At 44.7% G+C, this 26,953-nt stretch overlaps 1 protein-coding gene across 4 annotated transcripts in view; it reads right to left on the minus strand.

Annotated features, from left to right (window-relative positions):
• Nucleotides 1-4,188: 4,188 nt before the first annotated feature.
• Nucleotides 4,189-26,953, minus strand: part of CEMIP (cell migration inducing hyaluronidase 1) — a 167,372-nt gene continuing 144,607 nt past the window's right edge. For 3 of the 4 annotated variants that reach the window (XM_081171030.1, XM_081171031.1, XM_081171029.1), the window contains exons 18-29: nt 23,152-23,283; nt 20,171-20,206; nt 19,905-20,060; nt 18,326-18,506; nt 16,329-16,544; nt 15,945-16,156; nt 15,097-15,282; nt 11,393-11,597; nt 10,419-10,502; nt 9,298-9,455; nt 6,772-6,872; nt 4,189-5,762 (exon numbers count right to left, since the gene is read on the minus strand). In XM_081171030.1, the coding sequence (XP_081027156.1) occupies nt 5,635-5,762; nt 6,772-6,872; nt 9,298-9,455; nt 10,419-10,502; nt 11,393-11,597; nt 15,097-15,282; nt 15,945-16,156; nt 16,329-16,544; nt 18,326-18,506; nt 19,905-20,060; nt 20,171-20,206; nt 23,152-23,283 (1,795 nt within the window). In that variant the 3' untranslated portion in view covers nt 4,189-5,634. The other variant, XM_081171032.1, reaches the window with a different exon arrangement.

Consider the following 26,953-nt stretch of genomic DNA (forward strand, 5'->3'; position numbering starts at 1 on the left):
CCTACAGCCATTTCAAGGACAAAGCTTCCTTTGACAGAGAATCTGATCTTGCTTTCATCTCTTCAGTTGGCGTATGGCCAGTGACATCCACTCTTGTCAGCACTGCGGCGAAGAGACAGAGGTAATTCTGTTCTTTGTAGCAGATTTGGTGAGTGACGGGTGGGACTTAAAGGGCAACTCATTCAAGTAATGGTGAAAATGTAGGAACAGGAAAAACAAATGAGTACCATAAATCAGAACAGTTTCTGTACACAGAACACTATTAATGTAGGAGTTTACATAAATACAGGAAAAATGTACCTTTTTTCTAATTAGCTGCTATGTATCTCCCGAATAGGGACGTGGGTGGCACTGTGGGTTAAACCACAGAGCCTAGGACTTGCCAATCAGAAGGTCGGCGGTTCGAATCCCCGTGACGGGGTGAGCTCCCGTTGTTCGGTCCCAGCTTCTGCCAACCTAGCAGTTCAAAAGCACAAAGTGCAAGTAGATAAATAGGTACCGCTCCAGCGGGAAGGTAAACGGCGTTTCCGTGCGCTGCTCTAGTTCGCCAGAAGCGGCTTAGTCCTGCCGGGCACATGACCCGGAAGCTGTCTGCAGACAAACGCCAGCTCTCTCGGCCAATAAAGCGAGATGAGCGCCGCAACCCCAGAGTCGGTCACGACTGGACCTAATGGTCAGGGGTCCCTTTACCTTCACCTTTTTATCTCCTGAATGCTTTTGTAAATCCCATGTCTCTCTGACAGTGGCCCTACGTCATGTGGCAAACATGTTTTTAATCTGAACATTTAGAAGAAGCTGGATGTTTTTTGTTCCCCCCCCCCCAAGTTTTTTTTATTGATTTTCCAAAATTTTGAAACAAACATAGATCTTAGTTATACTTAATCCAATCTTAGTAACATTGTTACTTGACTTCCTCAAATCCCCCTAGCTGAGTTTCAGTGTATATCATTGTAACAGTTTTCCAAAACCAATTTTCTCATAAAATTAACTTAATCAGTTAACATCTTTCTTTCTTTTCATTTTAACTTTAAACATATTCTTCTGGATGTTGCATGACAGAAGTCTGCTGTTAAAAGTAAAACAAATTCCACGGGAGGCATACAAGCTCTAGAGTGAGCCTGAAGTAGTTCTAGAACCCAGATAGAAAATATTTGTAGCGTGTTTGAAGTGGACACCATCTTGTGGTTTTTGATCATATGATACACTTGGTATTTAGCTGCATGGAAATGAACCCAAGGTGCAGGCTTACAATAATGAAACTTTAATAAAGTTTTAAGGCAATAAGGGCTTAAATGGCATGAAGTTAGAGAGGTCAAGAATAACCACAAGCTTCCTACCCTACCTGGTTTATGATGGTTGCCTTCCCAGCAACCACCTCCACCCATGGGCTGCAAATCTAAACACGCTTACTAGGAGACAGACACCACTGAACACAGTGGAACTTTGTTCTGAGTAAACATGCATGTTAGTTGCAGAAAATAAGCTGCCTCAAGATTTTATTAAAGCTTTTTCGTAATACAATGATAAAAGAAACTAAAAACAAAAAGAGAAAGAAGAGAAAAATGCAGTCTCCTTTCTCAAAGTCATCTCTTAACCCTCGTCTCACACTGAAAGTGGTGGACTCTGCTAGTTCACACCTGGGAATTTTCTTCTCAGTTTCTCACTCTGGAAAGTCTTCCTTTCCCTGCCTCTCACACAGGGCTCTTCCATCAGCTTTGAGTGCGTGTAATCCTTGGATAATGGCCCAGAACAGAGGACCCCAAATAAAAAGAGAGTGATGGAAGGATGAAAGAAGGGAAAGGAGAAGGGAGAAAAGACCTTCCAACTTTCTGACGGTCAGTTACATAAAAGAAATTATTCATAACTTTCACTAGTCTGACAGCCAACAAACAGTTCTACTTTCCCCAATCTTCAGATCCAAATGTCTCAAATAAGCCCCACCAAAGGGATGGGGGCATGGGGGAGAGAGGCAATATTGGGTTGTTCTTACTGTGTTTATGTAAATACAGAAGAAATAAGAAATTAGCTGCATTTTTAAAGTATCACCAGCTAGCTTGACTATTTCAGGCGTTAAAACCCCTTGGAAGTGGCCTTGGTGTGACCATGTGTGCCGTTCTCTTCATGTAGTCAAGTCCGTCAGGTGGATCCCATGAGAGCTTTTCTTTGCTTAAGCAAACTTCCTCTTGCCTTATGAGTGCCTGGAGCTTTGGCAGGATGTTTCTGCAGCTGCTGCTTGCATCTTTGAGAGATCATGTGTTCATCTTTCAAGTTTACCTTTGTCTTTGGGTTTCCTTGCATTTATAGCAGCGGGAATTCTGTCTGGAGTTAAATCTTTTAAGTCTATGAGATGTAGGTGGTGGATATGCTCTGTTATCAGCAGCGAACCACTAGAGGGTGGTCAAGCATAAGGAAATGTCACAGTTAATTTCTGCTGTTGAAGTCCAAGTCTGATTGTATTTGCTTGCTTTCCCTTCCAGAATGGCCACCTAGCAGGTTTTCAAGTGCCTTGGCCAGGTTTTTTTTTATTATTATTATTTCTTTAGACCCACACGCTGTGAGTTTTGTGCGCTTCATCTCTGTTCTAAACTTAAAATATCAGTGGTGATTTTAAGTGTGTGAATTAGATTTGTACAAAGGAGCAGTGACTGAGTAAAAACCCCAGGCAGGGCTGTCATTTTAGATAGATCAGGCACGTCCAACTCCAAAGAGACTGTGATCTACTCACATTATAAAAATACTGGCTGTGATCTACCCATTGTTACTGACAGGCGAGGTTGTTGAGCTTTTTGGGGGGGAGGTAAAGTTGTTGAGCTTATTTTAGGGGAACCAAAGCTTTCTTGGGGGGGGGGTCCACTAAGCATCTTGCGGTCTACCACTGATGTCTGGTGATCTACCAGTAGATCACAATCTACCTGTTGGACATGCCTGAGATGGAGCAACAGTTTGGACAGGATTTCTGCCCTTGGTATTTCAGTTGCTTGGGACCAAAGTGCAGGATTGTTTACATTTCTGCTCTATAGGGCACATTCGTGAATATGCACCAATTTGTTGTAAGGAACCAATCACGCTTCCCTTTGTAATTGGTGCCTTCAGTATATATACTTCTCTATCCAGACCTGAAAAAACCAGAGGAGGCTTACAACACCTCTGTGCATGGGAATCTTGTGATCGTGAACAATATAAAATAATTCAAACGGTGCAGGTTAGGGATGGGCGAATCTGTCAACTTCAGTTTCTCTATTTTTATTTTTAGTATTCTTTCTCGTTTTCCACATTTTCATATCAGTTTGAGGTTATTTTTTAAAACAAATTCTCATGAAAACTCACCAGTGTTTTAATGTGAGTTTCTCCTAATGCAGTTTTGCCTAGTACATGGTTTTGTTTTGTTTTTGCAAAGCGATTTCCCCTAATACAATGCATTTTTGTATGTTAGTGAAAATATGCAAAAGAAAATGCACACTTTACCTCACTGTGTACATTTTTGTGCACATTATGTGGCTAGAGAACTGTATTGCAAAACTTGGAAGTGTGAATTTTAATGGATGGTTATCTCGTTTGGGAAAGTGAAGATTGCTTGAGTTCACCTTTGATTTAAGAGAGCTTGTCAGCTTCTGTGTATGGAAGGGGTGTGTGTTTTTGTTTTATTTTGTGCTGTGCCTCAAGTGGCAAAAGTACCTTGGGCTGGCCCTGCTCATTTAAGAGGGACAGAATTACCATGTTCAAAGTCAGACTTTTTAGCCTGTAAAGCAGGTGATGATGGAGCCTTCTGCCCGAGAAGCTGGAGAGCTGCTGACAGAAAAGAATTGACCAGGTAACATGGTACCTACACAAGGAGCCATGGTCTTTATTGCAAATGTCAGCACAGTTTCTCCTCGCTCTTTGCTGGCCTCTCCATTGTGGAGAGGAGAGGGAGCGTAACAAACAAGCAGTTATACCTGGATAAGTCAAGGTTCTGGATCTGAAGGGCCTCCATGGAGGGTTGTGGCAGTAAAGGGAAATAGTCTCATGGTGGGATTACTGATGCTACACACCTTTGGGGTAGGGTCTAAGTGACATGACACCATCTTTAGACTTGACAATGTGCATTTTGCTGGCAGGTTTAGATCAATTGTTTGTGGCTGATGATGGTCTGTGCTATCAGTTCATTGTGATAAAATAATCCAACACAGTAAACGGTACACACGCATGTAAGAGTTGCATTGAAATTTTATTCCAATAAATGTATATTCCAAACAACTAAATGTTAATTAAGTTGTAAGCGAAAACATTTGGAAGTAACATTCCAAGAGTTTTTGTCCTCATACAAAACAGGCTGCCAAGGGAAGTACCACATTCTGCAGCCCTTTGAAGTTTTCAAGTGCAAAGCAGATTAGCTGAAGAAACATTTCCATGACCTTACCCTATTGTACAAAAAATAATAATAATCCCATAACAGCATTTATCTCTTCAGCTTTAATCTTCTTTGTGCCTTTTGCAATAAATTAATAGAAAATTAAATCTTTTTCAGCAGGAGCTTTAAGAAAATATACAAAACACTATACATCTAGTTCCGAAAAAGGACCAGCTATTTCGGGTAGAATACTTGGAGTGACGAACACACAGACACAACCCTCCCCAAGGCTCTCAGAAAGCAGTATTTCTACAATGCAACCTTTGAAAAGCAATTTTACAGATTGTGAATGGTCAGTTACTAGTAGAGACCAGTCAGTCACTCAATTTAAAAAAGCACACATTGAAGGCAGTTTGTTGATGACCCATAAATATTTTCTCCTCCCTTTTTAATTCTTTTTTTTAAAAAGCTTTCTGGGTGACAGCCTCACTTCTGAAGCAGTTACATATTGGCAGGGTGAGGGGACATACTTTGATGTGCTTTTATTAATAAAAAAAGTGGCTGGTAGCAGGAAGCCCAAGCACAATTTTTTTCTTTGAGAAACTGATAACATTTGTCCTTCATAATCTGATCCTTGGCCACAGTGATTTGGTCCTTTGTCACAAGGGACTCTTTGTGAAGATCCAGCAACCTCTGCAATACCCTGAACAACTGCGGCATTCAGTGGATCGCTGCTGCACAGGCAGAAATAGGATATCAGTCGGTGCTTATGAAGTGTCCTGCTGACATTGAATGCCAGCACACCAGAAAGTTTGTGAGGAGATCAACAAAGCATTTTCAGTTTTTGCCATTGTGTCTGATACTGACTTATGCTTAAATTTTCATATATACATAGCCAGGAGCTCAACTTAGAAGTGCATGTTTTTTCCTGAGTAGGTGTCTGAAAGTTGAGACTGGAAAGTTGAGACCGGAGAAGGAACACTTTGTACATTTCTACTGATTCAAAACCTGAGACTCCTACGGACAGACATGAAGGAGACCATTGCAGTACACCAAGGCAACATGATGTGAAATCAAACCTTTCTTATCACAAATACGCTTGCGAGAGGAACAGACCTATTACTAACTGTATCCTGGACTGCCTACGGAATGTTGGTTGTCTGATGTGGCCATTTAACCCATTCACAATAAGGTTTTTTCTATGTACATCATCAAAATATACATCTTGAGCACGCCTTGGGCCTCAACACATTTTCCATTGAGGGCGTGCTAATGAGCAGGAACACACAATGCAGGTCACGTTCTCACAGTTTCATTTTCTTTACCACTGGAACTGGCAGAGCTTGGAAAATCCTCACTGCTTCGTCATCTGTCTTCAGCGTAACCCAGAAGGGCCGGAAGGTGCCCTTGTATCCAACAAAACCCATTTTATCTGAACGAAAGGAAAAAAGGATAGTTGAGAACCTCCAAATGACTGCTTTGGAACCAGCAAGAAAGGAGGCAACCATGGACATAATTTTAAATGGTGCCGAGAACCTGGTGTATGATATAAGTCTTCTTGAACCGATTGGGAACCGTGATCATGGTGCTATCAAATACAACATGTCTGTAAGTGGACAGCTGCCAAGGAAGTCCAACATAGTCACCTTTGACTTCAAAAGGGGAGGCTTCTCAAAAATGAAGGTACTGGTTTTAAAAAAAGGAAGTTGAATGAAAGTCAGGGGGTCATAATGTTTGGAGAATGCTTATGGGGGTCTCCATAATGTTTGGAGAATGCTTAAAACCACAATAATGGAAGATCGGCTAGAATGTATAATGCAGATCAGGAAAGATCCCACCAAGGCCAAGAGGATGCAGGCATGGCTAAGGAACAGAGGCAAAGAAGCTATTCAAAGCATGAAAGCCTCTCTCTGAAAACTGAAGTCTTGACCAAATGAGAAGAACCCAAACTTTGGCAACAAAAATGCAAGCACGCTTGGGGATGCAAAGAAATCTGAAAATCATTAAATAAAAAACAACAACCACCTGATTTCAGGATCTTATTTCAGAGTGCCATTCCAACAGAAAACCCCAAAGGTGTGCTGCCTGTTTCGTTAAAGAGGTATTCTCCCTTCCTAAAAATTATTTTGCTTTTTGAGGTACTGTTCTCTCCCCATGAATTCCCTAAGCCTTTGCATCTTGAAACTCAATGGAGATCCAGCAGCTCAGTTCTGCTGAGCCTGAAATCTGAAGTGGTACAACACTTCCTCTAGCCCACTGTCCTGTGGTCCCCAGCTGTTGGACTACAGCTCCCATCATCCCTAGCCAGCGGTCAAAGATGATCACTTGGGGACCAAAGATTGAAGAACACAGTAAACTGAAATGATCAACACTTTTAAACATCCTATTAATTCTTGGAAATGTAACTATAACAAAGGTTCTTTTATAAAATAGCTATTTACCTTTCAATTTAAAGCCCCTCTGTGCTCCAAGTTTCTCCAGGACGGTAGTCCACGGACCTCTTGAAACGAACCTTCCTTTAGATGTCATCACCACTATAGAACTACAGGAGACAAAGGCATCCATAAGCCATCTATTCTTCCACTGAGTGATTTAATTTGGTAAAAGCTACCACTTGTGCAACTCTGGGGTGCTGGTCCCTGTATCAATTCAATCATGTCTCGCCAGGCATGCATAATTTATTCTGAAGATTAACAAGCACATCCAATTAGGTCACCTTACATCTGTTATCAGAAATGGTATGTATAATGTTTGCAGGAGCAATGAGAAAATCACATGGCTGCTATAAGACAGAATATGGGCTTGTTAGGCTACATCTACAACCACTAGGTTTTCCAGCTGTTCCATACATCCCAAGAATGCTTAGTCCATATGTGCCAGAACACAGACTTATTTTTTTTTGGGGGGGGGGGATTAAATATCTCTGGATGCATTTTGCCTTGATACAGCAAATGCCTACCCAATACTGTATCAAAAAGCGTAACTCACAATGAATTTGTAAACCGCATTGAGGTTTATTTTATTTCCCCACCAGTAACACAGTTGGTACATTTTATTAAATGAGGGTTAGTGCAGAATGGGATTTACCACACCTGTCTTTAACATTAACCAGGATGGGGCAATTTCCACTCTCAAATCAAGTCCTTTTTCTGGTTCATGTTTGTTTTGTATGTGCTGTATTGATAAATATGTTGCATCCTGTTTCTACGTTATTCTGCAGAGATTTATTTTTGTGGGGAATCGCAAGATTTGTATGAATTTTACCCCAGAATAAATAATTGGGGGCATATTTTGAGCCAAGATCTATGCCGCAAAATTCGGTGCAAAACCCCAAAGAAGAACTTCATTCTGATCCACATATTAGTTTGAGGAGTGCAAATCATGCTGATTTGCTTACAAATGCAGACTTGAACTAAGTCCTTGAATATCCCTAACTCACTTTAGTGTGAATTCTGCTTCACAGTATAGCCAGGGTCTGGGTGGGGAAATGTATTCATTTAAAAAAACATTTTCCACACTAACTTTCTGAAACCATCATAGCTTCCATTTTGCCATGAGGGTGCTGGCCCTGTAGCAAGAATAGCATGCATGGCACAGACCACACCACTTCCCATAATCTATTGCCCATTATTTCTGTTGAGTGCTCCATCTTTCAGATTTTATTTTATTTTATTTTATTTATTTATTTATTTATTTATTTATTTATTTATTTATTTATTTATTTATTTATTTATTTATTTATTTATTTATTTTCGCTTTCACATGCAAGCTTGAACCAGTTAAGATGTTCAAGCCTTCCTATAATTAGTTATTTTCATGATCGCTCTCTTTCTGGCCATCCTTTCCTCTTGCAACGCCAGAACATTTGCGTCCCTGTTCTGTGCTGACTTTGTGTAGCCCAGGGGTTGTTAACCTGGTCCCTACCGCCCACTAGTGGGCGTTTCAGGATTCTAGGTGGGCGGTAGGGGGTTCTACGGCACAAACTGAATCCTCCTTTCATCAAGCACAGGGGGGCGGTAAGGAAATTTTTACCATCAAGAAAGATTCATTAGTGGGAGGCAGGTATAAAAAGGTTGACTACCCCTGGGAGTCAACTGTCTCACTGCATACTCACCAATGATGGTTTGGCTCAAGGAGTGCTAATCACCTGCTTTTATCCAGAACTCCACTGCTCCCCCCACCCGCTGTGCTTCAGTCTCTGCCTCTCCACCCTTCCAGAAAACGTATACAGTGGTGCCTCGGGTTAAGTACTTAATTCGTTCCGGAGGTCCGTTCTTAACCTGAAACTGCTATTAACCTGAAGCACCACTTTAGCTAATGGGACCTGCTGCTGCTGCCACACCGCTGGATCACGATTTCTGTTCTCATCCTGAAGCAAAGTTCTTAACCCAAGGTACTATTTCTGGGTTAGCAGAGTCTGTAACCTGAAGTGTATGTAACCCGTGGTACCACTGTACAGTCATACCTCGGGTTAAATATGCTTCAGGTTGAGTGTTTTCAGGTTGCGTCCCGCGGCGACCCGGAAGTAACGGAACAGGTTACTTCCGGGTTTCGCCGCTCGTGCATGCGCAGATGCTGAAAATGATGTCATGCGCAGAAGCGGCAACACAGACGCAGGTTGCATTCTGCTCAGGATGTGAACGGGGCTCCGGAACGGATCCCATTCACATCCAGAGGTATCACTGTACCTCTGTAATTAAAGCTGACAACGTAGAACACCATATACACAGCACAAGTATATAAGGAGCCACCTGCACAGTTCAAGGTATTACATGTAAGGTTCCAGTAAGAGACGCTCCCTCCTCAACACCTTCTGGCCCACAAGTGGTTGGATCTGGATCCAAGGGACAGGGCAAAGAGCTTCCATCAAACTTTGTTGCATGACAGTTGGGTTTTTCCCCCAATGTTGCTCAAAGAGTTTACCCACTTTTCCAGAACTTGAATGCCCTCATTTCTCATTAACTTACTTTTCCCGAATGTTATTGACATAGTTGATCATCTGTGCTGGGATTCCCTGTAGAACGGAGTTTTTGAAATTCATCCGGTCAACAAATCTCCCATCATGCCCATTGATCACAACTACTTGGATACCATCTTCGGAGAGATAAAACTTCCTGCCATCAACCTGGGAAACAAATTAGTTCTTGCTGTTATCAGGGAGACCAGAGCAGTAACAGTTGATAATTTTGGATTTTCAGAAGTAGAGTAGATTTGAAATATTGTGTATGAAAGAAAGAAAAGAAAAAGAGGCAGACCTCGAAATACGAAAATTTTCAAACTTTTACGTTTAACTTTGTGTTGTTGATTTAAGGTGCAACACTGGAAATTAGTCAAAATTTATGTATTTCACACACCCCATTTTCATATGTACTAAGCATCTGGAAACACTGATGGAAAGGGTGCAGGGAAATGAAATATAAAGTATCTAGCAACCCCATAAAACTTTTTTTTGAACAAGTAATGCTCAAAAGTATTGCTAGAAAATGATGTGGCAAAACAGGCTGGCAAGATGTCCCAACAGACCAAAGCACTGAGTAATAATAGCATATTAAAAACTTACAGGATATTCCTCCCCTCCCCCCCTTTGATTCTAAGGCAGTCTTGTTGGGCATTAGGACAAGAAAGCAACAAATTGGCAAGCTTATTGCTGCTATGAAAGTAAGACTGGTTCCAAATTGCAGCGAAATGTAAAAAAATAATATTTATACCAACCAAGGAGCGTGTGTTCATGTATATAAATCAAACATCAAAGTCCAGCTATAATTATGATTTGGTAGAAAATTAAGCCCAATTCTAAATATCAACTTGCCTTGCTAGTAATATGAAATCCATTCAGATTCCATTCAACAGTACTTTAAAAGAATTCAGGAACAAATATAGATTCTTCCAGATAAGCCTTTGTTAGATCTGTTAGTTTTCTCAATTATTTCGAGTTTCTTTCCTCGACTGCGTATTTTATATATATTCTGTTACAAATTATGCCCCATAGAAGACGACTTTTGGCTATGTTAAAATATAATGAAAAGTTTCTAAAACATAGAGTGTGTTAAAAATACAGCATATTACTCAAGAGCAAAGAAAGACTTACTGAGATATACGCAAAATCATCCCTGAGATGGAAGTATTTGGTCTTGTAGCTGTCCAGCTTCAGTTCTACAAAATGGTCCTTGTTCTGGTTTCAAACAGAAAATAAAGTTGGTATATATATTGACTTTCAAAACCATTCTTCTAGACATGCTTTTTTTCAAACATACATTTATTCTGGCAGTTACACTCACACATTTTGTGGTTCATTATTTCAAATGAGGCGTCCCCAGTTTATGTCTTGCCAGAAATTTAACTCCTTGGCAATTTTTGGGGAGTCTTACGTGGAGTGATCTACAAATCTGACAAGGGACATTCAGAACATTTGGAGGCAAATAGAGCGCATTCTGGACCCCCTTTTGCAATAGCTTCTGACAGCCAGTGGAGGAGAGCTGTTGTACACTGCTCCCCCTACCCTAAAGGTATAATCCCAGGTATCCCCCCCCCCTCCGACCCTTGAAAAGGTAGCACACAGCAAAGATGAAACCTTGGAGAGCTGCTTCCAGCCAGTGTAGCCAATATTACACTAGGTGGACTAATGGTCTAATTCAGTACATAGCAGCTTCCTAGTTTCTCAACAGCAATGTTGATTTTCTACTTTGGGCAAACTTAAGACTTTGCCCATAAAATGGGACTGAAGTACAGTCACACCTCATGTTATGTTTGCTTCATGTTATGTTTTTTCAGGTTGTGTCCTCCGGCGACCCAGAAGTACCAGAAAGGGTTACTTCCAGGTTTCGCCACTCGCACATGCGCAGATGCAAAAAATGACATGCGTAGAAGCGGCGAATCACAACCCGCAGATGCGCCGCTGCGGGTTGCGTTCCTTTCATGTTGCGAACGGGCCTCCGGAATGGATCCCGTTTGCAACCAGAGGTACCACTGTATGTTTGATGAGCTTCCAGAAGGAAAATTATCCACTGATTTAATCAGAAACAAAGGCCTAGAAAAATGGCAACAGTAAATCAGCTACTTTACCAGGTGTGTGCTTGGCAACTTTTTGGGCATCAGCACATCCACTGAAGGTTGCTCTTCATATTTTGGGTAGGCTCTCGCTTGGCAGTCGCTGGACCCTGCTTTCCTGGGGATGTTGGCTTTGATCCTGATTCGCTCGCAACCTCTGACGGAGCAGAAGGCAAATGGCTCCTTTTCATGCTGAGCCTTTAACTTGAGAAACAGCAACCTTTGGGAAAAGATGGAAGAGCCGTGAGTGTCCCTGACTCTGTGACACTGCCGTAGCCGGAACAGGATGAAGCTCATCCTGAAAATGGCAGATATCAATCAATTTCCTTTATTCGACCAATAGTCAGAATTAAAACATTACACAATAATTATAAACTATAACATCATAGGGGGTACATAAATAAGGTAGGGCCACAGTACTAGACCTCTCACAGATAACCCACGTCAAAGCATTCAGTTATACGTTTCCGACACTTGAGTGCCAGGAAAAGAAATTTAGCCACTGACAAGGTTGTTTTCCCAGAAGACTTATTTAGCAGATATGCTGTCTGCTTTCCTCTTTGTCGGGAACTGAGCTGGGGTAAGTATGGAGTTAAATCGTTGTAGAAGGGGCAGCTCAATAAAATGTGCTCTGTGGATTCTACCTCACCCAATGCACAGTGGCATAATCTCTGGTCATATGGGACTCCTCCATATCTTCCCTTCAGGACCACCGAGTCAAGAACATTCAGCCTAGCTGCAGTAAATAGTCTGCGGTATTCCACGTAGTGGATATCCGCCAGGTAGCGAGCTGGAGCAGCCCGATACAACTGCTCCCCCAGAAACAACCCAGGTTTCACACGGGCTATGTCCTCCTGTCTGGCAATATCCCTTAATCTTTGCGCGATCACCGCCTTTGCGTGGCTATACGTCATGGACTCTATATAGAGGGAGGACAACCCGCACTTCTGCACTTCCTCCACTATCCCCCCTTCCCATGGAGATTTAAAGTTATCCCTCAGAATCAAGGGGGCCAAACCCACCGGTCTGAAACAGAGCTTGAGCCATAGCCATAACTTCGCTTTCAAAATGACATATTAAACCCTTCCACTGCACCATTAAAGCGCATTGCTCTTGCCAAAGAATCCTGGGAACCGGTTTGTTAAGGATGTTGGAACTGTATCTTTGGAAGGGGGAAACATCTTTTTTTTTGGGGGGGGGAGCTTTATATGTGCATTGAGTGTGCTTTAAATGAATTATGTGTGAATTATGCATTTCTACTCATCCATCCCAGGCAGGTGCTCTCTTATGCATCATTCTCACTTCCAGGTGCAACTACTACATCTCATACTATTAGAGGCTGCTCAAGAAATTTGACATTTACAAGTATGTATGTAAGACAGACAGCACCAGTGTGGTGCCCTCCAGCTGTTTTGTACAAAATCTCCCAGCCGGCACCCAGTCCCTTCACTGCCACTGATGGCCAGCTTTTTCTTTTCAAAACTTGGGTGCTGGGGCTGATCTTATTTATCTACCGTATTTTTCGCCCTATAGGACGCACTTTTCCCCCTCCAAAAATGAAGGGGAAATGTGTGTGCGTCCTATGGGGCGAATGCAGGCTTTCGCTGAAGCCTGGAGAGCGAGAGGGGTCGGTGCGCACCGACCCCTCTCTCCAGGCTTCAGGAAGCGCACTCCGGGCTTCGGGCTGCTGTCCCCAGGCTTGCGGATAGCAGCCTGTTCTGGGGGCTAGGGTCGGGGGAAGCTCGGGCTTCCCCCACCCTAGCTCCGCGCCTGGGGGGGGAATATTTTTTTTTCTTTATCCCCCCCAAAAAAAAACAACAACAACTAGGTGCGCCCTATGGGCAAGTGCGCCCTGTAGGGCGAAAAATACGGTAATCCTTATTGCTACAGTCAATGACCTCCACTTTTCCATGTTACCACTGCTGCCTGCTTGCTTTAAACAAAACAACACTTTTTGGGCAGCTTGGCATGAAGCAAAGTTCTCTGGCAGCCAAAGCTCCAGCTATCTCCCATTTTCATTTCCTCCAAGTGGCCCCAGGCCCCACGTAGGCACAAAGGCATTTTTGAGGAAATGAAGATAGCAGGTGGCTGAAGACCAGCAGGCACAGTGATCTGCCAACGCACACTGCAGCTCACTGCTAGTGCCAACACCCCATTAGCTGGCTGCCCAGCTACCGCTGGTTCCCTGCTGCCAAGCCGATGGTCCAGATGTAACAAAGCGACTGTGTACTTCCCTTCTGCAATGGGGCCACAGTTCGGTAATGCAGCATTGCACTGCACACAGAAGGTCCCAGGTTAAATCTCTGGCAGCATCTCCTGGGAAGCCCCAGAGCGATCCCTGCCCAAAGCCATGGAGAGCTGCTGCCGGTCAGTGTAGACAGCACTGAAATAGAGGGGCCAGTGGCAAACCCTCCAACTGTCCCTATTTTCCAGGGACAGTTCCGTATTTACAGAAGCCATTCTGGTTTCTGATTTGATCCTGGAATGTCCTGCTTTTCCTTAGGACATCCCTATTTTCATCAGAGAAGTGTTGGAGGGTATGGAGCTATGTGACCCCCCCGAGCCAAGGAGATAAGTAACTATACAACCTTTAGAAGTCATCTGAAGGTAGCCCTGTTTAGGGCAGGTTTTTTAATGTTTTATTGTGTTTTTATATATGTTGGAAGCCACCCAGAGTGGCTGGGGCAACCTAGTGCAAATGGGCAGGGAATAATAAAAATAATGGAATAGGAAGTCCCTTTTTTCATCGGAGAAATTTGGATGGTATGCAATGGTCTGATTCTGTATAAGTGTTCTATGCACAGTGCTTGAGGATACCATTAAAGGTAAAGGGACCCCTGACCATTAGGTCCAGTCGTGGCCGACTCTGGGGTTGCGGCGTTCATCTCACTTTATTGGCCAAGGGAGCCGGCGTACAGCTTCCGGGTCATGTGGCCAGCATGACTAAGCCGCTTCTGGCGAACCAGAGCAGCGCACGGAAATGCCGTTTACCTTCCCGCCAGAGCGGTACCTGTTTATCTACTTGCACTTTGACGTGCTTTCAAACTGCTAGGTTGGCAGGAGCAGGGACCGAACAATGGGAGCTCACCCAGTCACGGGGATTTGAACCACCGACTTTCTGATTGGCAAGTCCTAGGCTCTGTGGTTTAACCCACAGCGCCACCCGAGTCCCAATGAGGATACCATTAGGCCCCCATTATTTTAAAAACAGAGGGTACAAAGGAAATCGTGGCTACAGTGGTTACTAGCCATAATGGGTATGCTCCACCTCCATTGTCAGAAGTAGTGTGTCTCTGAATTTCTGGGAATCGCAAGCAGCGATAGCACTGTTGTGCTCAAATTCTCTTCCTGGGCTTCGCATTGGGTCATCTGGCTGGCTCTTGTGAGCCCTGGACGCTGGACTCAGCCATTGGGCTGATCCCCAATTTACGTTCTTATGCAAATCGATCATTCCATATGACAAGGTGGTCAAAAATCTGCCATAAGTGAAGAGGGACCCAAAATGGCATGGCTTTGCTTGTTGAAGAGGAATGATCACCAAAGACGGGGAAATTGCCACCGGAGCTGAATCTGAAAGATGGCATATAGGCTGGACACAAGGATGTCATTTGTGCATCCGTTAAAAACAACCCTGCACCCAAGACATCTTTGCAATCCTCCATAGCAATTCTGTGCTTCGGAGAGCTTTAGGACACGGGGCATGCTTGCTGTTTCCTTACCCAGTGTCCTCATCCCAATAGTAGTATCCCTTGGAAGCATATCGATACTCAAGTTTGTCCATCTCATGAGCCTGGTAGAATGTCCCTGTTTTGCTGGTTTTCTTCAAAAGGCGATCGTGGATGTCGGAGAGAATGGAAAACGTCGTCCCTTTAGGATAGCAAAGCCCAACTTGGATCCAGTCATTCCTAAAACGATAATGATGATGATTGCAACAATAACAACCCCAAGCTCTGTGACTGATTTTTCTGGGACATGTCGCAAGTCAAATTCCACTCACTCCAAAAATAAAATACATTTACTTGCAAACTGTCTAAAAAAAATTCAAAGAGGGCCAGATTTGATTAAGTGAACGTGTGTGAAGTTGTTGAGCTTTTTAGGATTGAAGTTGCTTTTTTAAGGATTTTACTGCAGGACATATACTGCCATGGGGGCCGGATTAAATCGACTGGCGGGCCAGATTAGGCCCCCAAAACGGACTTTGGACATGCCTGGGCTTAATGTTTACATGCTGGGCAGAGTCAATGCCAAAGAATCTAAAGATCCCTTATAGCAATACAGAACAATTTCTCTGTAGCGAGCCACCACCTTCTATGAGTCAGGGATTAACTTGGCCCACGCAGTGCCTCAAATATTTATCGCATGACTTCTTTACATCCATTCTAAGGGGACTTGGATGTTTAGGTGAGAAGATGGTAAAACTTGCAGAGGGTTTCCTGGAACAATGATGTCAGGCCTGGAAGAATGCAGTGGCTATTATAACATCATCATCACACACCCCGGCTTTCTTTAGCAACTTGAAGCTATATTCCTCAATCGAAATGCTGTTTTTTACGGGCCACACACTCACTTGTTGAAGTTAATGAGCCAGATAGCCAGTTCCTCGGGAGCAGTCTTGTCCCAATGGATGGTGTAGCCCTTTTGTAGAGTGATCACAGGCTGATATTGCTGGTAGTGGGCACTCTTACTCAGAGCCCCCTCCAAGTACAGAGGATGTCCGTAATGGTCGTTTTTTATTATTTTCATTCTCAGGTTGGCTGATTTGTAGGCTTGGATGTACACCTGAAATCAAAGCAAAGCAAAACTTACTTCCTTTTAAAGAGCTTTAAGGAAGAAGAACATGCATAGGGAAGAGACCAGTAACCCCACAGCAATGATCTGCTGTGGAAATCAGAAATGCGAAAGAACTGTGAGCCAGCAAGATCCAAATTCTGAACATGCCCATCAGTCTTACCTGTGCATATCGACCACTACAGATAGAACCCCTCCAGTCAGGGACATCAATACAGTCTGGGTGCCTAATCAGCCAGTTATCTTCCTTTATAAGATAGGACCCAGGATATTCAGATACAGAGCCATCAACATCATGGAAAACAGATGTTTTATCCCCATCCATATCCAGCCCATTGAACCAAGGTCCTGGTTCTCCGAAAAACACTCGAGAGGTTATCTGAACAGAAGGGAAAATATGACACATTAACCAATTAATTCTGAACCCATAGCTTAGTAACTGCTTGGAGCTATTCCCCCCCTCCCCAAAGTTCAGAGCTTAACACAGAAGCCTCCTATTTTTCTGCAATCCATATGTGCCCTGAAAAGAACACGGCAGCCCTGTGTGAGTTGTCCTGGAATCTTGGCCATGGCCTCTGGTACTGATCATGGAGTTCAAAACAGCTTGCGGGCTAAAGGTAAAGGTAAAGGGACCACTGACCATTAGGTCCAGTCGTGGCCGACTCTGGGGTTGCGGCGCTCATCTCGCTTTATTGGCCGAGGGAGCCGGCGTACAGCTTCCGGGTCATGTGGCCAGCATGACTAAGGCGCTTCTGGAGAACCAGAGCAGCGCACGGAAACGCCGTTTACCTTCCTGCTGGAGCGGTACCTATTTATCTACTTGCACTTTGACGTGCTTTCGAACTGCTAGGTTGGCAGGAGCAGGGACCGAGCAACAGGAGCTCACCCCGTCGTGGGGATTCGAACCACCAACCTTCTGATCGGCAAGGCCTGGGCTCTGTGGTTTAACCCACAGCGCCACCCGCGTCCCTAAAGCTTGAGGTATACCTATCCTGAAATCCTACCAATTAGTTTCCAGGCACAATTTGAAGCTCTGGCTTGGACCTATGAAGTCTTATATGGTGCAAGACCTCAAAGGAAGCCTCTCTCTGCATGAACTCAGCCGGACCCTGAAATTGTCATCTGAGACCCTTCTTTGTGTGCCCCCTCCATGCGAGGTCTGGCGAGCAGCAACATGAGAACCGCCCTTCTCAATGGTGGCATCCCGCTTGTCGAATGTTCTCCCCAGGGAAGTTTTCCTGATGCCAATGTTACATATCTTTAGATGTCAGGCAAAAAGAATCCTTTTTAATAAGGCCTTTGGCTTTTTACTATCTGGCTTTTTGCATGGGTGGGAAGTTTAATGTAGCGGTTTTTTAAAAAACGCCAGTTTTTATGTATGTATGTATGTATGTATGTATTGCTTAAAATATTGTAAGTCATTTTGAGTTGCTATGGCAAAAAAATGACTAATGTAATAAATAATAGCAATACAGTCGTACCTTGGATCCCAAACGCCTTGGTACTCAGACGTTTTGGCTCCGGAACGCTGCAAACCTGGAAGTGAGTGTTCCAGTTTGCCAATGTTCTTTGGAACCCAAACATCTGACGGGGCTTCTGTGGCTTCCGATTGGCTGCAGGAGCTTCCTGTAGCCAATCAGAAGCCACGCTTTGGTTTCCGAACGTTTTGGAAGTCAAACGGACTTCCAGAACGGATTCTGTTTGACTTCCAAGGTACGACTGTAATACTAAATTCACTAATAATAATAATTTTGCTAAGCCAAGGGTGGAGAACCTAAGGCCCAGGAGCAAACGGCTTCTGGTCCTCAGAACTCTCTTTATGCCCCACCTTCTTACAGGCCACATCTTCCTCACAGACCACCCCCCTCTCCAGTCCTTGCAATTCTCCAGTTCCTTAGCCTGGCTGGACTGTGTCCTTAAACTGTAATAAGGCCTCTTGCTTTCCTTGAGAGATGTACATGTAGGAACCTCTGACTTTTGTATGGCTAGATTACAGCCCACTGTACAGCAATATGAGGTGCACCTGTTGCCCCGCCCACCACTGCCATGTGACCCTCAGAAGGTGGCCAGTGAAGGAATGCGATTCTTCCATTGCAAAATGTCCTCCCTCTGCATGCACATAGCCCTGCAATGGTGAGCCCGCGTTGAAAGCCAACTCACCGGGACGTCCTCAAAGAATACGTTTGTGACGTTGTTGTTGGGGCAGCTCTGCCAAACATTGTTGAGGCGGAACGCCAAAGCGCTGGTGTGGCGGCCTTCCAACGCGGCAAACTTTCGGAAGGTGCAGTTCTGGACATTGATGGGCCCATCGTAAAACTGAATGCCTCTAATTGGGAAATTCCTAAAGCACGTTTTTTAAAAATAAAAAGAGAGAAGTTATTAGTCTCCTTGCAGTGAGTTGCCACTGTAAACATAGATTGCATTGTAGCTATACATGAGCTTCAGCTGACAATTTCACACTCCACTGGAAAAACTAGCTTCTATAATCTGCAAGGTCTTTTTATATATATGAGGAAAACCTTGTGATTCTTAACAAGTTCAACTCGGGGTCTCTCATGCCTTGGCAGATCATACATATTTGCTTGGCATTCTTAGAAGGAGCTTTGCGGGAAAGTTAGGCCACTGACCTAAAAAAAGGAATAATATCCGCAAGCCAATCAAAAGCAAAATTTGAGCTTGGTCTCTGGTCTCTTAAGTGGTCAGCTGCCTTATTACTCATTCATTCAGTCATTGCAGGGATAACATCCCAAAACAGAGACTTAATGAGCTCCGAAATACAACATTAAACACAGAGCCATTAAAAGACGTGAAATAAAAATGCGGCTCTTTGTCGGAGGTGGTTTTAAATTGGCCAGGACACTCCAGAGCCTCCTGGGCATGAAGCCAAGCCCTAAATACCAACTCTGGAATAGGGGGAGGGGGTGGAGAAGATGGGTTGCATCCAACATAACGCAAAGTTAAGAGTCCCTCAGCAGAATGCTTGTTCCACTGGTGAAATGTTTGGGCCTGTGGGACGTGGTTGCACAAGTAGTTTGCTGGTAACTATTGTGAAATAGGGACGTGGGTGGCACTGTGGGTTAAACCACAGAGCCTAGGACTTGCCGGTCAGAAGGTCGGCGGTTCGAATCCCCGCGACAGGGTGAGCTCCCTTTGCTCGGTCCCTGCTCCTGCCAACCTAGCAGTTCAAAAGCACGTCAAAGTGCAAGTAGATAAATAGGTACCGCTCCAGTGGGAAGGTAAATGGCAGTTCCATGCGCTGCTCTGGTTCACCAGAAGCGGCTTAGTCATGCTGGCCACATGACCCGGAAGCTGTACACCGGCTCCCTCGGCCAGTAAAGCGAGATGAGTGCCGCAACCCCAGAGTCGGTCACGACTGGACCTAATGGTCAGGGGTCCCTTTACCTTTACGTATTGTGAAATAGTGCACTCTGCGCCACAATATTCCCTCTGTTGCACAACAGAAAATGCGTCTGTCCGCTGGCCTAAGAACCCTTGCGCTAGCAGAAAGAGAATATTGGCCAAAGCCTACACACTTTGTGAAAAGGTACTTTCTTTTGTCCATCCTCAATCTGCCAAGATTCAGTTTGGCTGAATGTCTCACTTCTAGTTTTATGAGAGAGGGAGGAAAAAACCTTTTTCCGTTTTCTCCATCCACAGTGATTTGGAGTGGGGGGAAGCTAAGCCCTAAACTCTCCTGGAAACCTGAACAAAATTGAAAATACAGAAACTTAAGACGCACTGGCCAATGGGAAGAGTCCGTCCGCTGTGGTCCAGGCCTCCAGGTCCCCAGACATTGTTGTCCATTGTTTCTGTCCCTGGGTTTCCACTTTCACCTACAAAGAGGCTGTTCTTTATCTCTTGCTTTGATCCGTCGTCGTGTGGGAACGTTCCGCCACTAGAAGGGATGGAATTGCACGTTAGCAGAAGTGCTTTGGTCAAATCCTGCTTTCAACATCTTATGCAAGTGAAAATACAAGAAAACGTAGAAGCGCCAGGAGCACTTACCTGGCCAAAGTGAGCCCGATGCCGTTGTCAGCAAACCTGCAAGGAAAAGAGAACTTTAGAACAGATGCCTGGTGGGTCTTGGGTTCAAGACCAGGCTTTGACACATGACAAACTGGGTCACCTTCTTTCAATGCGGGTTATTCCCCTCCCCCATCTATTATGTAGAAATAGAGGCATTTCCTTTTCTTATGGTGCATAAAGTGTGCTTGAAAATTCACATAGCAGTGAAAGCAACATGAAAAAATATTAGGGAAATGGGCTTTGCAAAAATTGTATACAGTGGTACCTCTGGTTACATATGCTTCAGGTTACATACGCTTCAGGTTACACACTCCGCTAACCCAGAAATAGTGCTTCAGGTTAAGAACTTTGCTTCAGGATAAGAACAGAAATCGGGCTCTGGCGGCGCGGTGGCAGCAGGAGGCCCCATTAGCTAAAGTGGTGCTTCAGGTTAAGAACAGTTTCAGGTTAAGAACAGACCTCCGGAACGAATTAAGTACTTAACCTGAGGTACCACTGTATTAGGGACAAATTCATACTAAAACACTAATGAATTTTCATGAGGATATAAAATCTAAAACTGATGTGGAAATGTAGACAACTGAAGACTGGAAAAATAGGGAACTGAGAGAAACAAACGGAAACATTTGTCTATCCCTGCTCTGGAGTAATTCCACAGACTGCAGAAATGTCTCTGAACAGAGGGCAATTATAAATGTGACTTATTGAAAGCACAGCAGAGGGGCGAAAGAGATTTGCTTTCACTGGTGCTATTACGCCACAAGAGGGCAGAGACGTCACACGACTACCGTTTGCGCAGAATTCCTGCAGCAACCGTGGCCGTCTAGTCAGTGTTGAAAGATGTTGAGTGTTGCAATTCACATTAGCATATATTGTTCTGGTGTAATATATTACAGTAACAAATATTAAAATGGCTAGACCCCCACGTCTATAAAACTCTAGGTTACGAGAGCTGGAGGCTGATTTGAACTTTGCCGAAATAAACTCTGCCAAAAACTTAACAACATGGAAAATACTTCTGTGCTCTGCTGACGGGTTTGAGATATTAGCTTGGCTATGAGGACGTTTGGGGTAGCAGAGAGAAGGCATCTAAACAGGAAAAAAGTTGGAAGCAACCACATGTGGCTGCAGTGTTATATAACCCTTCTCAAATTTTACTTATTTGTATGGTACTCTGGCTTTGTTCAGTCGTCACAGAAAGCCAAACTATGGCATACCAGGACCACTCAAACATGCTGGCCTCCAGAGAGGAGCGTGAACTCACTTTATTCCTCCCGCAAGTCTTTTTAGGTTAGATTTCGCCTGGCATATTGTCTGAACCCAGGATATTGGTTCAGCTGCCTCTTCCTCTACCACAATCTGTAGCTAAGAACAACCTTGGCTACAGATCGTGGTTGGGCTTAGCGTTACCTGCAAACGCAGGTGATAGTTCAGGATCATTCATTCAGCACCATCAACATGCATCAAATTTTTTGCAGCTATCGGTATTGAGTCCGGAGCAAGGAAATGCCCAGGTATGGTTCTCACCTGCAAACAGTGGCGTGAAATCAAAGCTGCATAGAGAGACAACTGTTAAGCATCTGTCTCTTGAGTAACATGCGCCATTGCTCTGTCAGAATTAGCTGGCTATGTCTCTCTTTAGCTCTGGCACTGCCCACTCCCTGCGGCAATGGCGGCGGCTGTTGCCCCTGCCTTTCGTGCTACCAGTCCCTGTGAGCTCTGGCTGGCATAGGTGCAGGCCCCCCAAATTTGGGGTTGTACCAGATAAACTGAATTTGTTGGAGAGCAGTGTTCCAGTGGCTCCCTTTCCCACAAAACCTGCCTTCCCCTGCACATTACTGCAGGGGAAATGAATGAAAGCCTTCAGACATGTGACTGGTCGTCTCTCCGAGTTGGCAGGTTGCAACCAGGAGAGCTTCCACGTCTCTTTTAACACTGAGAACCTGCAGCCCTTTGCTCCCACCTCCACATCAGCCTCAACCAGCATTGCCAATGGTCGGGGACGATGGGATTTGTGGTCTGCCAACATCTGAGAGCGCCACAGGTTCCCTGCCCCAGCTTTAGGTTCCCCTCCATTTCCACAATGGCAGAAGTTGTGGAAAGTTGCAGCTTCTTGCCTGTTAGAATAAGCATGGCTTTGATATGACTCTGCAGCAGGTAGCAAAGGAACAAGGGGTGTAAGGGCCAGAGGCAGAGAAAGGCAAGGAGGTTAACTGAAGAAGGGCCGTAGCAGAAGGCCCTGGGTTCAAGTCCTGCCATCTCCAACTATGGCTGGGGTGGTCCTTTGCAGGAAACCCTGAACTGCCGCTGCCTGCCAGTGCAAACAGTGCTGAGCTAGATGGATCAATGGTCTGATCCAGTATAAGGAAGGATCCTAAGCTCTTAAAAGTTTTCTTTGCTGGATTTGGGGGGGGGGGGGCGCTTTGCAGCCATGCAACAGATAGGTAAGATTTGCAGGGCACAACCTGACAATCTTGTCTCGGAGAAGGAGAAGACAGGAAGCGTCTGCTCCCATTTCCAGACTCTCTAACCGCCTGTTATTTACACAACCCTTCTACATGCTGCACTGTCTTATGTCTTACCTCCCTGGCACTGGAATTTTTGGCAATAACAGGCTACCACATAAAACAAAACCATTGGCGCAGCTGCTTATATTTTATTTCAGGCTCAAGCAGAAAAGGTTTATTTAAAGTCCCTTTTCTGCCGCAGCTCATTGTAACGGGTCTCGATCACACACGTATGCACACAAACAACTCGACAACCCTCGCGCTCAGGGGTTTGTTTCTGCAAAACAGTAAGGTTGGTTTGCTTTCTTCCTGGTTCCCTTTCTTTGCATTCATCTCCACCGGATGAAAGATGCGGAGTGTTATAAACAAGAAACACAGTCCTAGCCCCACAGCCCTCTGCTCGCCATAAACACCCAGCTGAACTCTGGAGGGTTGAACTGAGGCCACACTCACTGGCAGTCGTCCAGCCACACATCTCCTCCCCTCAGCCAGGCGCCGTGGTCCTGGTTCTTGTAAGCAATGAAGTGTCGGATGAGAGCAGGTTCTCTGGGCTTCAGAGGGTCAGCGTCCTTATGCGGGCTGTATCTGGAATTGCAACAGGTGGAAGGAAACGCGGTCAGCAACATGGAGAGCAGCGGCCCTCAAGAGATTTCAGAGCTGGTAACATGGGGTGCTTCTATGGCCATGCTGTATATTTATTTCCAATATTTACAGACCAATGTTCACCACAGGAGGTCCCATGTCACCCCATGACATTCCCAGACTCTCCAAGTGCCCCTGTTTTCCAGGGACAGTTCCAGATTTATAGATGCTGTCCAGGTTCTGATTTGATCCTGGAATGTCCCGCTTTTCCTTAGGACGTCCCTATTTTCATCAAAGAAATGTTGGAGGGTAAATGTTGGAGTTATGCAACCTCCCCAAGCCAAGGAGATCAGTATCTAGACAACCTTTAGGAGACATCTGAAGGCAGTCCTGTGTAGGAAAGGTTTTTTTAAAAACGTTTAATGTTTTATTATGTTTTTAAATATATTTTGAAAGCTGCACAGAGTGGCTGGGGCAACCCAGTCAGATGGGCGAGGTATAAATATTAGAATTATTATGTAAGACGTTCCTGTTTTCATTGGATAAATGTTGGAGGGTATGCATTGCTTGTCCACTCAGAGGACCAGATAGGGACCCACAGAAAGATGCAGCCTACCAAGTTAGGCTACTTTCAGGTGTAGTCAAATTCTACAACTGAACATTAGAGGGGGGGGGAAGCCTGTCTGCTCCAAGCAAACAAGGCTTTCCTGAAGAAGAAGAAGAAGAAGAAGAAGAAGAAGAAGAAGAAGAAGAAGAAGAAGAAGAAGAAGAAGAATTTATTATTTATACCCTGCCCATCTGGCTGGGTGTCCCCAGCCACTCTGGGCAGCTTCCAACAAAATATTAAAATACAATAGTCTATTAAACAGTAAAAGCTTCCCTAAACAGGGCTGCCTTCAGATGTCTACTAAAAGTCTGGTAGTTGTCGTTCTCTTTGACATCTGGTGGGAGGGCGTTCCACAGGGCGGGTGCCACTACCAAGAAGGCCCTCTGCCTGGTTCCCTGTAGCTTTGCTTCTCGCAATGAGGGAACCGCCAGAAGGCCCTCGGTGCTGGACCTCAGTGTCCGGGCGGAACGATGGGGGTGGAGGCGCTCCTTCAGGTATACTGGACTGAGGCTTTAAAGGTCAGCGCCAACACTTTAAATTGTGCCCGGAAACGTACTGGGAGCTAGTGTAGGTCTTTCAAGACCGGTGTTATGTGGTTTCGGCGGCCGCTCCCAGTCACCAGTCTAGCTGCCACATTCTGGATTAGTTGCAGTTTCCAGGTCACCTTCAAAGGTAGCCCCACATAGAGTGCATTGCAGTGGTCCAAGCAAGAGATAACTAGAGCATGCACCACTCTGGCAAGACAGTCCACGGGCAGGTAGGGTCTCAGCTTGCGTACCAGGTGGAGCTGGTAGACAGCTGCCCTGGACACAGAATTGATCTGCGCCTCCATGGACAGCTGCGAGTCCAAAATGACTCCCGGGCTGCGCACCTGGTCCAATACATTTGCTGTTGCAGTTTCCCATCCAAGCTACAAAAACGTGTTCATGTCACAGTTGCTTAGCCATAGCAACATGAAACACTTTCTTCGCGTTTTGAGGAGCTGTCTGAGGGGAAAGCAGCGAAAGGAAGTTGTAAGAAGAGCTTCCCCACAGCTGCTGCCTATCAGCTGCCACTCTGGTGAAAGAAAACTGAGGTAGCCCTGGAGGGAAAAAGCTGGGATGCCATCTATTCCTTTCTGTTCCAGAGTGTCAGCTACCTTGGGCTGTAGTGAAAGAAGAAGAGGAGGAGGAGGAGGAGGAGGAAGAGGAGGAGGAGTTTGGATTTGATATCCCGCTTTATCACTACCCTAAGGAGTCTCAAAGCGGCTAACATTCTCCTTTCCCTTCCTCCCCCACAACAAATACTCTGAGATGAGTAGGGCTGAGAGACTTCAGAGAAGTGTGACTGGCCCAAGGTCACCCAGCAGCTGCATGTGGAGGAGCGGGGAAGTGAACCCGGTTCACCAGATTACGAGTCCACCACTCTTAACCACTATACCACACTGGCTCAGAAAGGGGTTGTCCTCCGTGGATCACAATGCAGCTTGGACAAACATGACGGATTAATAGTGTTAAGTACAGATAACGCTAAAGAGTAAAGAATTCATGACTCAGCAAGGCAGGCAGAAGAGATTTGCTCCGTTTGCTGACAGATATCCAGAAAGCCCCTTTGCTTCACTTAATAAACCAACCTCTTGAGCTAAACTTCCCACACTGGGAAAGGGGAACCTGCAGAGTTCCAGAAAATTAACCTTATTTTGGCAGGCTTACTGCAATCAGATTGCGGCCTTCGCCGCTGGGGAGAGCAATTCCCTGATTAATAGGCTTTTCTTGCCTTAAGTTGAAGCTACACGCTGATGCAAATATGGAGCTGGTTCCAAATAACCCTCCCTGCTAGAAATGAGTCAGGGTAAGCGAGATGATTATCCAAATTAAGGTGAGGTGTTTCAATTTATGGACCTCAAAAGCTTAAGCTAAACAGCCTCAATTCTGTATACCTGAAGGAGCGTCTCCACCCCCATCGTTCTGCCCAGACACTGAGATCCAGCGCCGAGGGTCTTCTGGCAGTTCCCTCATTGCGAGAAGTGAGGTTACAGGGAACCAGGCAGAGGGCCTTCTCGGTAGTGGCGCCCACCCTGTGGAACACCCTCCCAGCAGATGTGAAGGAAATAAGCAGCTATCCTATCTTTAAAAGACATCTGCAGCCCTGTTCAGGGAAGTTTTTAATATTTAATGCTGTACTGTTTTTAACACTTGATTGGGAGCTGCCCAGAGTGGCTGGGGAAACTCAGCCAGATGGGCAGGGTATAAATAATAAATTATTATTATTATTATTATTATTATTATTATTATTATTATTATTATTATTATTATTATTAGTGGACCTCAAAAGCTTAATCTTTAAACTACTGATGCTAAAGGAATCATGACGACTAGCTCAGTTGGTTAGAACGGGGTGCTGATAAGGCCAAGGTCGCAGGTTCAATCCCCATTTGGGACAGTTGCATTGCAGAGGGTTGGACTAGATGATCCTCAGGGTCCCTTCCGACTCTATAATTCTGTGAATACTCTGAACCCATGACACCAAAGGGCAGAGTAGAAAAGCCAGATCTCAGGCACAGAGCATCCTCTGCATCCCGAAGGTGCCAGCTTCCATTCCCAGCATCTCTAGGCAGGGCTGTGAATGTGCTCTGCTTGAAACCCTGGAGAGCTGCTGCCAGCCAGTGTGGGAAGCAATGAGCAAAACAGACCAAAGGTCTGACTCAGAAAACAGATATGAAATATTTAGGGGGGCAGAGATATCAGCAATACATTCCAGACTTATAATACAAATCATTAAATGAAAACACCATCGGCATGGGCATCTTCCAGGGAGATGAGCTGCATTTCCAGCAAACCTTAGTTTGTAAAGCTGCTTTATTGTATTGTCATTTTTAGGCTGGCAGGATGAGGGATTAACTTCTGCTTTAATAACTTAAGCAATAAAATAATACTGAGCAGAAATAACTTTTATTTTTTTGATATTTTTATGGCTCCTTTGTTGATTTTATCCTTATATGTTGCACTCCGCCTTGCTGTATTTTAAAAAAATTGAAAGTGCGGAGTGTAAATTCAAAAGTAAATCAGCAGGGAGAGGTTTAACACT

Source organism: Podarcis bocagei, assembly GCF_964188305.1.
Source record: "Podarcis bocagei genome assembly, chromosome: 14".
In the NCBI taxonomy this organism is placed as follows: Eukaryota; Metazoa; Chordata; class Lepidosauria; order Squamata; family Lacertidae; genus Podarcis; species Podarcis bocagei.